At 63.0% G+C, this 11,797-nt stretch overlaps 1 protein-coding gene across 2 annotated transcripts; it reads left to right on the forward strand.

Moving 5' to 3' along the window:
* The first annotated feature begins 2,872 nt into the window (after positions 1 to 2,872).
* On the forward strand, positions 2,873 to 10,490 carry AMOTL2 (angiomotin like 2). 2 transcript variants are annotated; one of them, XM_082487072.1, is made up of 10 exons: positions 2,873 to 2,953; positions 3,512 to 4,335; positions 5,712 to 5,946; positions 6,503 to 6,647; positions 6,784 to 6,876; positions 7,552 to 7,847; positions 7,965 to 8,257; positions 8,370 to 8,581; positions 8,706 to 8,855; positions 9,143 to 10,490. In XM_082487072.1, the coding sequence occupies exons 2-10, from the start codon at positions 3,599 to 3,601 to the stop codon at positions 9,199 to 9,201; spliced, it is 2,220 nt and encodes a 739-aa protein (XP_082343198.1). In that variant the 5' UTR covers positions 2,873 to 2,953; positions 3,512 to 3,598; the 3' UTR covers positions 9,202 to 10,490. The 2 variants fall into 2 exon arrangements, with proteins under 2 accessions (XP_082343198.1, XP_082343199.1); XM_082487073.1 differs by having other exon boundaries at positions 8,709 to 8,855.
* The last annotated feature ends 1,307 nt before the right edge of the window (positions 10,491 to 11,797 follow it).

Below are 11,797 nucleotides of genomic sequence, written 5' to 3' on the forward strand. Positions count from 1 at the left end.
GCTCAGCAGGTCCTTGGGGACACAGGGATGAGAGCCGTGCCCTCCTCTCCTCCCCACGAAGAGGTAGACCATCGCCAGCATTTCGGGATCTCCCCCACACCCGCAGGGCTGCTTCCCATCTCCAAAACTCCAGCTGGACAGATTTGACTTGTCACCGGTAAAACTGGGCTGAAAAACTTCTTTCTTGAGCCCTGTTACTGTTTGCTGAGCTCCCAGGTGCTGAGCGCAGGCTCAGGACCTGCCCGGGTGGGGATGCTTTGTGCAGCCCGCATCCAGACTGACCACACCAGAGCCACAGCCTTCATCCCTGGGTCTGTAATGCCGGGGCTACTCTTCCTCCAAGCACCGACTCCTTCTCCCCGTGCACCTTCTCTGCGCACTCCCCCGCCTCGGAGGCTGGGACCTGCTCCGCAGCAGGGATTTTAAAGAACTGGCTGGACGGTCAGACTCAAAGAGTTGCAGTCAACGGCTCAATGTCCAAGTGGAGACCAGTGATGAGTGGCGTTCCTCAGGGGTCGGTACTGGGACTGGTGCTGTTCAACACCTTCATTGGCGACATGGACAGCAGGATGGAGTGCACCCTCAGCAAGTTTGCCGATGATACCAAGCTCTTTGGCAAGGTAGACATGCTGGAGGGGAGGCATGCCATCCAGAGGGACCTGGACAGGCTGGAGAGGTGGGCCCATGCCAGCCTCTTGAAGTTCAACCAGGCCAAGTGCAAGGTCCTACACATGGGTCAGGTTAATCCCAAGCACAAATCCAGGCTGGGCGGAGAATGGATGGAGAGCAGCCCTGGGGAGAAGGACCTCGGGATGCTGATTGATGAGAAGCTCAACAGGAGCCGGCAACGTGTGATCGCAGCCCAGAAAGCCACCCGTAGCCTGGACTGCAGCAGCAGGAGTGTGGCCAGCAGGGCGAGGGAGGGGATTCTGCCCCTCTGCTGTGCTCTGGGGACACCCCCCTGCAGTGCTGCCTCCAGCTCGGGGGGTCCCAAAAGCAGGAAGACATGGACCTGTTGGTGCATGGCCAAAGGAAGCCCCGGAGATGCTGCGAGGGCTGGAGCCCCTCTGCTGGGAGGACAGGCTGGGAGAGGTGGGGGTGTTCAGCCCGGAGAAGAGAAGGCTCCGGGGACACCTTAGAGCCCCTTCCAGTCCCTAAATGGGTACAGGAGAGCTGGGGAGAGACTTTTTACAAGGGCATGGGGTGATAGGACGAGGGGGAATGGCTTCAAAGTGGAAGAGGGGAGATTTAGATGAGATATCAGGAAGAAAGTTGTCACTGTGAGGGTGGTGAGCCCCTGGGGCAGGTTGCCCAGAGCAGCTGTGGCTGCCCCATCCCTGGAGGTGTTCAAGGCCAGGTTGGACGGGGCTTGGAGCAACCTGGGCTGGGGGGAGGTGTCCCTGCCCAGTGCGGGGGGGTGGAACTGGGTGGTCTTCAAGGTCCCTTCCAACCTAAACCATTCTATGATTGTATGATTCTCCCCCCCCCCCCCCCACTTTTGGGGAAGAAAACCCAGAGGGTGAGAGCTGTGCCTTCAGCGCCTGCTACCAGGGTGGGATGGGCTGGGTTTCACACCGGCAGGCAGATGAAGCTGGAGACCACCGTGTCCCCCCTCCCCAGACCTGTGTCCCCAGTCTGCACCGGTTGGACGATGCCAAGTTCCCTCTTGCAAGAATGGGAGCTTAATGTCCCGTGGCTAATTAGCAATTTTCCCCTGCACCTGCCTCTCCTCCACCGCCTCCCCTCCGGCCATCTGCCATCGCAGGGCCCCGCAGGCAGCCCCGGCTTTGGGTTCCGCACCGGCAGAGCTGGGCCGAGCCGGCACTTGTGTTCTCCTGCTTTGTTGGGTTGGGGGTTCTTGGCGTCCCCCCAAAGATGAGCTGGGGCTCTTGGGTGTTGAAAGGGGAAAAGGAATTTGATCCCTGGTGGCCCCCTCCATCCCCTCGTGTCCCCCAGCCTGCTGGGTGGCCAAGCCACCGCCGTGGTCCCGTGGCTGTGCTGCGAAAAGGGAAACTGAGGCTGGGAAAGAGGCACCCAAAAATGCTGAGCCCAACAGGCCCGAGCTGGCAGGGACGAGCCAACATCCCCCAGCGAGGGGAAGAAGGAGAGGGATGCGAGGAGGAGGAGGAGGAGGAGAGGGGGGGATGCGAGGAAGGCAGGGGGGGTGGAGGGGTGAGGGCAGAGCAGATGGGGCCGGCAGGTTTTTTTGTGGGGCTGAGTTGGTCCTTGTAGACAATGGCGCGTCTCTCCGAGCTGCGATTAAACGGGAAGATTTATGCCGGCGGACAGCTGGCGGGCAGAACTCGCTGGCCCCCCTCTCCCGGCAGCTGCGACCTCCCCGCACGCATGCGGCACGCACTGGCCCCCAGTGTGCTCCTCCATCTGCCCCCCCCCCCAACCAGGCCCCTCGCACGCCTGCGAGCCCCTGTGCCACACGCGTGGCCGCTTGCCCACACGCTCCCGGGCCAAGGGCCGGCTGAGCGCCCCGAGCATCCCCGCACGCTTGCCGCTCTGCGAGCCACGTCGTCGGGGCTACCGGTGGGCTCAGCGGTGGGCTCAGCAGTGGGGTCACCGGTGGGGTCACCAGTGGGCGCGGGGGGAAAAGCCTGGGAGCGTTTTGGGGGTGATTTTGAGGAGGGTGGGAGTGGGGGTTGAGGATGAACATCCCGTTCCCCCAGAGGGGAGGCTGAAGCTGCCAGCCGGGGGTCAGCTGCCCCACGACACCCCCCACCCCCCCCCCCGTCTCCGCGTCCGCGTCCGCGCTCCCCCTGCCGGCAGCCGCCCCGACGGGCCGGGGAGGGGCGGTGCGGAGCGGAGCGGGGCGGGCGGGTCCGGCCCCCGCATTCCGGGCATAGCAGAGCCCGGACCGGCCCCCGCTGCCGGCGGGGACGCCCAGAGCCGCCGCCGCGCTCCCCCGCTCCGCACCGCCGCCGCCCCGCTCCGCCATGCCCCGGTAAGCCCTCGCCCCCGCTCCGGTTCCCCCCCACCGGTACCGGCACCTCCGTGCTCCCTTAGGGTCGCCCTGGCTACGGTGGGGGGGCGCGACGGTGGCCACCCCCCCCCCCTCCTCCCCCCCGCCGGATCCTGCCCGCCCCCCCGGTGGCTCCCTGCCCGGTCCCCCGGGGCCACCTCGTCGCCCGTCCCCGGGGCAGTCCTGCGGGGGGGGTTTCTGGGGTGGTAGGGAGCCAGCTTCGACTCCTAAGCCATCCCCAGTCGTCCCCCCCCCCCCCAGCTCAGCCCTCCTCCCCCGCCCCCCCCCCGGAGCCAGTCCCGGCCATGGGTGTGATGAGAGCGTCAGTACTCAGCCACGGCGGTGGGGAGGTTGCGACTGCGCTCCTGCCACCGCCACGGGCTCCCACCCGGCCGGCACGTCCCGGCCAGCCTGCCAACACGCCGAGCGGGATTGCTGGAAAACCAACTCTTGTCGGTCAGGGTCTGCGCTGTGTCCTGCCTGGGCCCGTTCCTAATTAATCCCCCTTTTTTCTCCCCGCCCCCCCCATACCATGCGTAGGTGCCTCGGTGTGGCCGGCTGCCGCTAAACTCCCCAGGGACGCCCTTCTCGGGTGGAAACGTGGCTTTGCCGACGGCGCGGGCGGCGATGAGGACGGCGGAGGACTCGAACGGCACGGTGCTGCACCGCCTCATCCAGGAGCAGCTGCGCTATGGGAACCTCACCGAGAACCGCACGCTGTTGGCCATCCAGCAGCAGGCCCTGCGTGGTGGCGGCGGTGGTGCCGGTGGTGCCGGCAGCCCTCGCTCCTCCCTGGAGAGCCTCAGCCCGGAGGAGAGCCAAATGGTGCAGCAATCCACGCGGCAGGAGCCGCAGGGCCAGGAGCATCACTCCGACCATGTCTACTTGGAGAACAGCGTCTATCGGCTCTGCCAGCCCCAGCACAAGGGCGAGGAGCTCCCCACCTACGAGGAGGCTAAGGCACATTCCCAATATTACGCCTCGCAGCGGGGCGGGCAGCAAGCCAGCCCAGGAATTCGGGGGGAAAACGGTCCGCGGGGAGCCGAGAGCGGCGCCCGCCGCCCCGACGAGGGGCTGAAGGAGCTAAAGCACGGCCACGTGCGGTCGCTGAGCGAGCGGCTGATGCGGATGTCGCTGGAGAGGAACGGGGCCAAAGCGCAGAGCCCCATCAGCGCATCCCACAGTTACCCCCAGCTCTCCCGCCACCACCAGCTGGCTGCTCTCCGAGGGCAGCACCCCGAGGGGCCGGAGCCACGGGGACCTCCCCCAGAGTATCCCTACATCATCCCATCCCAGGACACTTACCTGGCTGAACCCCGACCCTGCTCCCAGGAAGGTCCTGGATTTCAGCATCCCGAAATCAGGTAACCACCCCCACCCACCCCCCCCGGACTCTGCTTTTGGGGCACCTACCGGAGCAGCCGGGATGGATGCTCAGAAGATGCGGGACGCGGAGGGCAGTGGGGGGACCGGGGCAGCCATCACCGAACCGCTTGTCCTTGCAGGGCCGGATCCGGCTGAGCCCGTGGGGGTCTGCAGGGACCCCTCCGGTCCTCTCCTCTCCCCAGTTTTCCCCAACACAATCGAGTTTTTCCAACCGGTGGCAAAAATCCCGCTGCCTCTGCGGATCCTGCCCATTTCCCCCCACACCGGGGAAGAATTTGGGGTTAATTTAGGAACTGGAACCAGCTCAGGAAATGGCTAAATTTAGAACCCGGTGTGGGGCAGGGTGGAAGGCAAACGCGCTCCCCGCTCTGTGGAAACCCACCCCCGGTGCTGCGGGGTTCTGCTGAGCCGGGGCCGGACTGGCGCAGGGGCAATTAGCGGAGACGGTGAGCAATGCCGGGCACCTCTCCCCTTCGCTTCGGCGGCTTGACACCTCTGGCCAAGCCCCAGGTTGCCTCCGAGAGGGCCACGGAGAGAAGATCAGAGGACCAGGCACTGCCTGGCAATTCCGGGAGGGCTGGGAACAACTTTTCCCAGTGTGGAAAACAATAGGAAAGAAGGGAATTGCAGCCTGGATGGGAGGACGTGCGCCTGTGCTGACCTATCCAGGCGGAGAGCGATAGCATCTCCGGCAGGAAAACCTTCTCCTTCCAGGGAACAAAGAGGGGAAGGGGAGCCGCGAGGAAGATGTATGTATTCTTCCTCGCTCCTATATCATTCCGCAGGAATGCAGGCCCTTGGCGGGCAGCCCGTGCCGAGCGGAGCGGGGCCGGGCTGTCCACGGGGGTATTGGAGGCGGCCGCGGGATGTCGAGGAACTCGGAGCGGTGGCGGCTGGTGGGGCTGGTCCTGCTCCTCCGCGTACGGCCAGGATGTATTAACAGTTTGGTGGCGCGGAGCCGTGCCAGGAGCCCTCGCTTTGCCCAGGAAACAAGGAAAAGGGGCAGTGCCGCCGGCTTCCGAGGGGTACCCTTTGCCAAGCTGTCATCCATCTGGGAGCCCATCCTGACCCACCAGCTGGGTCCTGGGGTTGTCGGGTCAAGGCATCCCTGCGAGACGGAGTTTATATGGTGCTTGAGGGTGCTTGGATGAGCACCTTTTAGAAAGCAAACACTTCCCAGCTCTGAAAAGCAGGATAGGGGCTTTCCGGAGCCTCCCACCTCCTTAGAGGTGACCCGGTGGCACTGGCACCCGCCTGGCTCGTGTGTTCGGAGCGGTCGGCGCGGCGCCGGCGATGCGGTCGGCTCTCCTGTCCTGCCAAACCCCTTGAGCATCTTCCTCCTCCCTCCATACAGGGTGCTGCCCACCCACGTCCCCGCCGCTTTCCTGCCGCCACCGAGCGCCCTGTGCCCGGCCACGCTGGGTCCCGCCGGCGTGGAGGCACTGGTGAGCGCCCAGGCGGTCTCGGCCAGCAACCGGCTGGCCCGGGTGGACGCCGTCCTGCGGGAGAACGAGAGGCTCCAGCGGGAGAGTGAGAAGCTGCGGCGGGAGCTGGAGAGCTGCGCCGAGAAGGCGAGCCGCATCCAGAAGGTGAGCAGACGGGCGGCAGCCCGGTGGCATCGTGTCGTGTCCCCGTCCCCCACCCCAAGGTGGGGGATGCTCAACCAGCTGCTGTGAAAATTCACCCCTTTTAGCGTTTTAATCCCTTCTCCCCCTCCCTCCGGCGGCGTGCCCCCCTCCGAGCAGCTGCGTTTCGGCGGCACGGCAGCCGGGATGGGGGAGAAGGAGCCCATTCTCCGGTGACCCCCCCCCCTCCCTCCGCCTGTCCCCCCCTCCCATCCCCGGCCACCACAGAAAGCCCTTTGTGCGGCCGCGTACAAGGGGCGGCTGTTCCCCGCCGGCTGGGCTACGGCAGAGCCAAAACCTGCGGAGGGACTCTCTCCTGCAAGGAGAAAGGCAGAAAAAACTAGTTTTCTCCTCAAAAGATGTGCGCCAGGGGGGGAGGGGGGGTTTCCCGTGGGTGCGCTGAGCTCCTCTGGCAGCTTGGGTTGAGCTGAGCGACCTGGGTGAGCTCCGGCCAACATCTCCCTCTCCTTTCCTCATTCCACGAATATCTAACCCCGGCCTGTCCCTTCCTCCGCCCCAGCTGGAGAGCGAGATCCAGCGCATCTCGGAGGATTACGAAAACCTTGTCAAGGCCTCTTCCAAGCGGGAAGCCTTGGAGAAAGCCATGAGGAACAAGAAGGACGGCGAGATGCGACGGCTCCAGGACTTCAACCGGGACCTGAAAGGTGAAGGACCCTCCACATCCCCATCCCCATGGGTGCTCTCCATCCCCCGGCTCTTTCCCTGCTGGGAACCAGGCCTTCCTCCGGCCGAAATCTTGTATTTAAATCTTAATTGGGTTTTTAATTGCCTTTGGACCAGAGCGGTTGGAATCGGCGAACAAGCAGCTGGCCAGCAAGACCCAGGAGAGCCAGGAGAGCAACCAGGGCAGCGTGGCCAAACTCCTGGCGCAGAGTAAGTCCCCGGAGGGTGCCCAGCCGTCCTCGCCCGGCTCCCCCGTGGCACCCGTGAGCGGGATGGCAGGGCTCGGCGTGCTCCCCTTCGGCCAGAGGAGGAGGAGGAGGCGGGTGGCAGGCGGCAGCTCTCGCCCTTCCCCAGGGAGGATGGAGCCGCTCTTGGCGCTGGACTCTCGCCATTAATCCCGGCCGGCCGGCGGCGTGACCCGCATTCTCCGCATTCCTGCCGCCGAGGACGGCTCTTCCACCGCCGAGCCCGCACTCCCGCCCCGCGCCAGCCCGGCCCTCCTCCCTCCTCTGCCTCACAGCTTGGGGTTTTTTTTCGGGGGGGAGGGAAAAACACCTAAATCCATTATTTTATCTGAGAGATACGGTGTTGGTGTTACACGGGAAGAATCGCATCCCTTTCCCGAAGGCGGCTGGATTCACGCCGGGTGGCTTTGACCCTCCCCGAGCCAAAATTGGGGCTGGAATGGGGCAAATGGAGGCTTTCGGCCGCCTGCCCATGGGGCTGGGGTGCCCCTGGCCCCCGTATTCCTTGTGTGTGTGTGAAGGATGGCCCGGCTGGGTTTTGGGGAGCAAAGAGCCCCTCCCCCCCCACAATGGGGCTTGGTAGACCATCCTTGAGTCGGCGGAGCCTCCTCGGCTGAGACCTGGGGCTTTCCTCTTGCAGGCTACGAGCACCAGCAGGAGAAGGAGAAGCTGGAGCGGGAGGTGTCCCTGCTGCGCAGCGCCAACGAGGACCAGCGGCGGCGGGCAGAGCTGCTGGAGCAGGCGCTGGGCAGCGCCCAGGCGCGGGCGGCCAAGGCGGAGGCCGAGCTGCGGAAGAAGCGAGCTTACGTGGAGAAGGTGGAGCGGCTGCAGGCAGCCCTGGGCCAGCTCCAGGCCGCCTGCGAGAAGCGGGAGCAGCTGGAGCTGCGGCTCCGCACCCGCCTGGAGCAGGAGCTGAAGATGCTGCGGGCTCAGCAGGTGGGGGCTGGTGGGACACGGCGAGCCGCCGTGGCTGCCGCATCCTCCTGCCGCCTCCTCATCCTCTCTTTTTTGTTTTGTTTTGTTTTGTTTTTGTTTTTTTTTCTGCTGTCGCAGAGGCAGGCGGGTGCCGCGGGCGGGGGGACGCCGGAGCTGAGCGCCCACACGCTCTCCGAGCAGCTGAGGGAGAAGGAGGAGAAGATCCTGGCCCTGGAGGCTGATATGACCAAGTGGGAGCAGAAGTACCTGGAGGAGTGCACCATGCGGCAGTTCGCCATGGACGCGGCGGCCACCGCGGCCGCCCAGCGGGACACCACCCTCATCAGCCATTCCCCCCGGCACTCCCCTAACAGCAGCTTCAACGAGGACCTCCTCCTGGCCAGCCACAAGCACCAGGAGATGGAGAACAGGTAGGACGACCTCGCCAACAAACTCGTGCCGTGGTCTGGCCGGGCAGTGCCCGCATCCTCCTCCCCTGACCTCCGGCTCCTCTCCCAGCTTCTGCCTCTTTCTCCTCTCCAGGTTAAAAGCCCTTCACGCACAAATCCTGGAGAAGGACGCCGTCATCAAGGTCCTGCAGCAGCGCTCGCGGAGGGACCCCAGCAAAACCCTCCAAGGGTCCCTGCGGCCGGCCAAATCCGTGCCCTCTGTCTTCGCCGCCTCTGCCGCCCCGAGCTGGCCAGGGGCTGGCCAGGGCGACCGGCCGGCCGAGGGCACCTCCCGGAGCAGCACAGGTAAATAACGGCGCTTGCCTCCTCCCTGCCTTCGCTGGCGTTTGGGAGTAGAGAGCTTGGGGAGGGGGGGGGATTTCTCCGGCGAGCCGTAGGAGGTGGCAATCCCTCACGGCGCCTCCTCCAGCAGGCAAAGCCACCGCCGAAGGGGCAGCAGCGCCCGCTGCCCTCCCCCTGCCCTCCCACGCCAAGCACGGCAGCAAGGACGGCAGCACGCAGACGGACGGGGCGGCCGAGAGCAGCGGCGAGGCTACCGAGCACCGGGCTGGTTCGTTGGGTGAGTCCCCCGGGGATGGAGATGCTCCGGCGCGTGGGCTCGGCAGCCGGGAGCACGAGCGTCGGTGATTCTATAAGGCATTTGAAAGACCTGAGTGGAGTCCGGTGGGATTAAATCCCCGCGGTCCCTCGTTGGTTTTATTTTTGAAGCGCAGAGCTGATTTTTTTTCTCGAGCGCTCTTGGGGGAGGCTGGCGCGGCGGTACGCTCGCTGCCGGCCCTTCGGTGGGCCGGGTGCCGTGCCGGTGCTTTTCGCCTCTCCTCCAGCTCTCACCTTCTTTCCCTACAGAGAGCTCAGCCACTGCCAGAGCCCCGGACCTGTCCGACATGGTGGAGATCCTCATTTAAGGCCGCCGCCGGCCCCTCTGCCCTCCCAGCCCTGCCTGCACAGGCAGAGCCGCCCTGCCTGCATCCTCCCCCGCGATGGAGGAGCCCGTGGGGAAGGAGAACCTTGGCGGTGGCCCCCGTGTGTGGGAGGGTCACTGTTCCCGCTCGGCACCCACGCGGGTCCCCCAGCTGCGCGGGGCGCGCTGGAGCCCCGGGACCCCGCAGTGGTGGCGGGGCCTCGTGACCCCCCTTATAAATACACCTGGGTTTTGTATGACAGGAGCAAACGTATTTATCGTTTCAGCCTCTTCTCCTTCCCAAGGTGGGGGGCTTCTTCCCATCCCCTTCCTCCTCAGCTCCATCTCCATCCCGGCTCCATCCCCATCTTGGCCACCGGCACCCGCCCAGGTGCTCGGCCGCTGACTGGAAAATCCCTCTCTGTTCGCCCGAACTGGACCCACGAGCCGATGATTCCGTGAGAGGGCAGAGCCGGGAGGGATCCTCCGCGGGTCCCATCTGCTGCCCGTAGCCACGTGGCCAAGCCAAGAGCCGGGAGCCCCAAACCTCCATCACCGGCATCCATCACCTGCATCCATCACCTGCATCCTGCCTCTGGGTTCATCACGGGCGGGCGAGGGGTTCGGGATGGGGCGGTGGTGAAGCAGAAGAGAAAATGATAATGGAGGGAATGAAAGATGGAGGAGAGGTCCCCTCGAAACCAGAGGCGAAACGCTTGGAGTGAACCGAGGATGGCTGATGGATCCCACCGCCACATTCCCTGGTGACGGGCAGCTGGCTTCTGCCCATAGCCAGTGCCGCCGTCTCGCTCCTCGGAGCTCAGACGCTTCCCGTCCTTGCCCTTTGTGTAAATATATATATATATGTTTTTTTTTTCTTTCTTTCTTTCTTCTTTAAACATATGCATTTGCTGGACAACTGCATTTTTTATTTTTTTTTTCTCTCCCAGACACGTAAAAAATGCGTTCGGTTCTCGTGCATTGTTTACAAAGTGGAAAACAAACAAACAAACAAAAAATTATGAAAGAGGAAAAAAAAAACCCCACCCACCCCACAACTTAATATATTTTATATTAATATTGGTATTTCTTTTTAAGTATTTTTTTTTTCGTGCTGTGAACTTTGTTTTATTTTTTCCTTGCCAAAGACGATGAGTTCTTGTTTGTGCGTTTTAAGTTATCTTAAGTATTTAAACGTAAACCTGGCTGTTTCGTTATGCCGCCCTATACCGAGATTGCTGTAGCATTCCACTTGGTATAACAATATTTTAATAAAAAAAACCCAAATATTGACCCACGGGTACTCTTTTTTTTGCCCATGTGATGGGGCGAGACAGAGGCACCGCCGTGGGGAAGGGGTCTAGGGGTGGTGACCCCCTCTCTGCCCTCCGGGCACAGCAATTTGGGGTGAAGCTGCGTGGTAGAGGTGGGGGGGAAATGCTGATAGAGCATCTCTGCGTTCCCCGAAATCCTATTGGGATCCCTTTTCCCCTGCCTTGATGGGGGAAAAGGATGGAGTTGCCTAGAAATGTCGATGTAGTTTTCTTCCTGCCTGTAGAACTCCGGTGACTCCGTCCTGATGGGCTCCTTCTCCTCTTCCTCGCGAGACCCATTCCTGCCCTCCTAAGACCTCACCTTGGGGGACTCCTTGATGGTCGTTGCCTTCACACGTGGCTGGTCCTGGTCCCCAAGCTCTCCCCTGGCTTTGTCACCCACCTCCAAGCCCTTCCCACCCTGCTTGGCTCCTTGGTCTTCTGGAAGACCAGAAGGTCTCCTGGAAGGTCAGAAGGTCTCCTGGAAGACCAGAAGTTCTCCAGGTGTTCAAGCTGGGGCTACCTTGTCTTCCACAACCACGCTGTGCTGCTCCCCAGCCCTTCCCCCGTGAGCTTTTCATTTGCTGCTGTCATTTGCTTTTAATTTTTAATAGCTGTCGCATTAATGTTTCCCAGGGAGCATCCCCGAGGACTCTGCTCTGGCTGGTTGGGTGCTGGCAGCCCGGCTGGAGCTGCCACCAGCTGGGCTGGGGCTTTCCCTTTTGTACATCTCTTGGCATTTATAGGCAGATGGTGTTTTGTTTTTTTTTTTTAAATCCTGCCATCCCTGGGGACCGGGAAACCTTGTGCAAGTCTCTGCCATGGGCTTTAGTTGGGATTATGCAGAACAACGGCATAAGAAACCAGCGCTGCTGCCAACTCCTCCCTGGAAGGTGGTTGAGGACTCCATTTGAGGATCACCAGTTTTGGTGGGACCACGATGCTGAACGCCGGCTTGGCTCTACCCTTCCCACCCAGCAACCTGGAAGGCGCGTGGCTGAAAATTCGGGGCTTCCTGTGGCCATGGGACAGGTCGCCATCCCTGCAAGAGCAGGTTAGAGAGACTCGGAGCGATGGGAAGCTCGGAGCCGAGCTCCTCCTTCCACCCATAGCTTCTCCTGGGTTTTGCAAGCAGGGAAACAAGCCCCCCCCCCCCCTCCATGCAATGCACAGGGAGGGCATGTCTGAAGGGGACCCTTCTGCTCTCCCCAAAAGCGGGGGCAGCGATGGGAAGGACTGGGTGGGAAGCTCACGGGGAGCTGCTGCCGCTGGGAAGATGTTCAGGGG

Source organism: Vanellus vanellus (genome assembly GCF_965231255.1).
Source record: "Vanellus vanellus genome assembly, chromosome: 8".
NCBI classification, from domain to species: domain Eukaryota; kingdom Metazoa; phylum Chordata; class Aves; order Charadriiformes; family Charadriidae; genus Vanellus; species Vanellus vanellus.

Bases quoted from the DNA above. Each gene is read 5' to 3' on its own strand.
- AMOTL2 (XM_082487072.1), top strand. From the start codon at position 3,599: ATGAGGACGGCGGAGGACTCGAACGGCACGGTGCTGCACCGCCTCATC. The intron at 6,648-6,783 runs GTGAAGGACCCT...CCTTTGGACCAG, and splicing joins CTTCAACCGGGACCTGAAAG to AGCGGTTGGAATCGGCGAAC. The intron at 8,582-8,705 runs GTAAATAACGGC...CGCCTCCTCCAG, and splicing joins CACCTCCCGGAGCAGCACAG to CAGGCAAAGCCACCGCCGAA.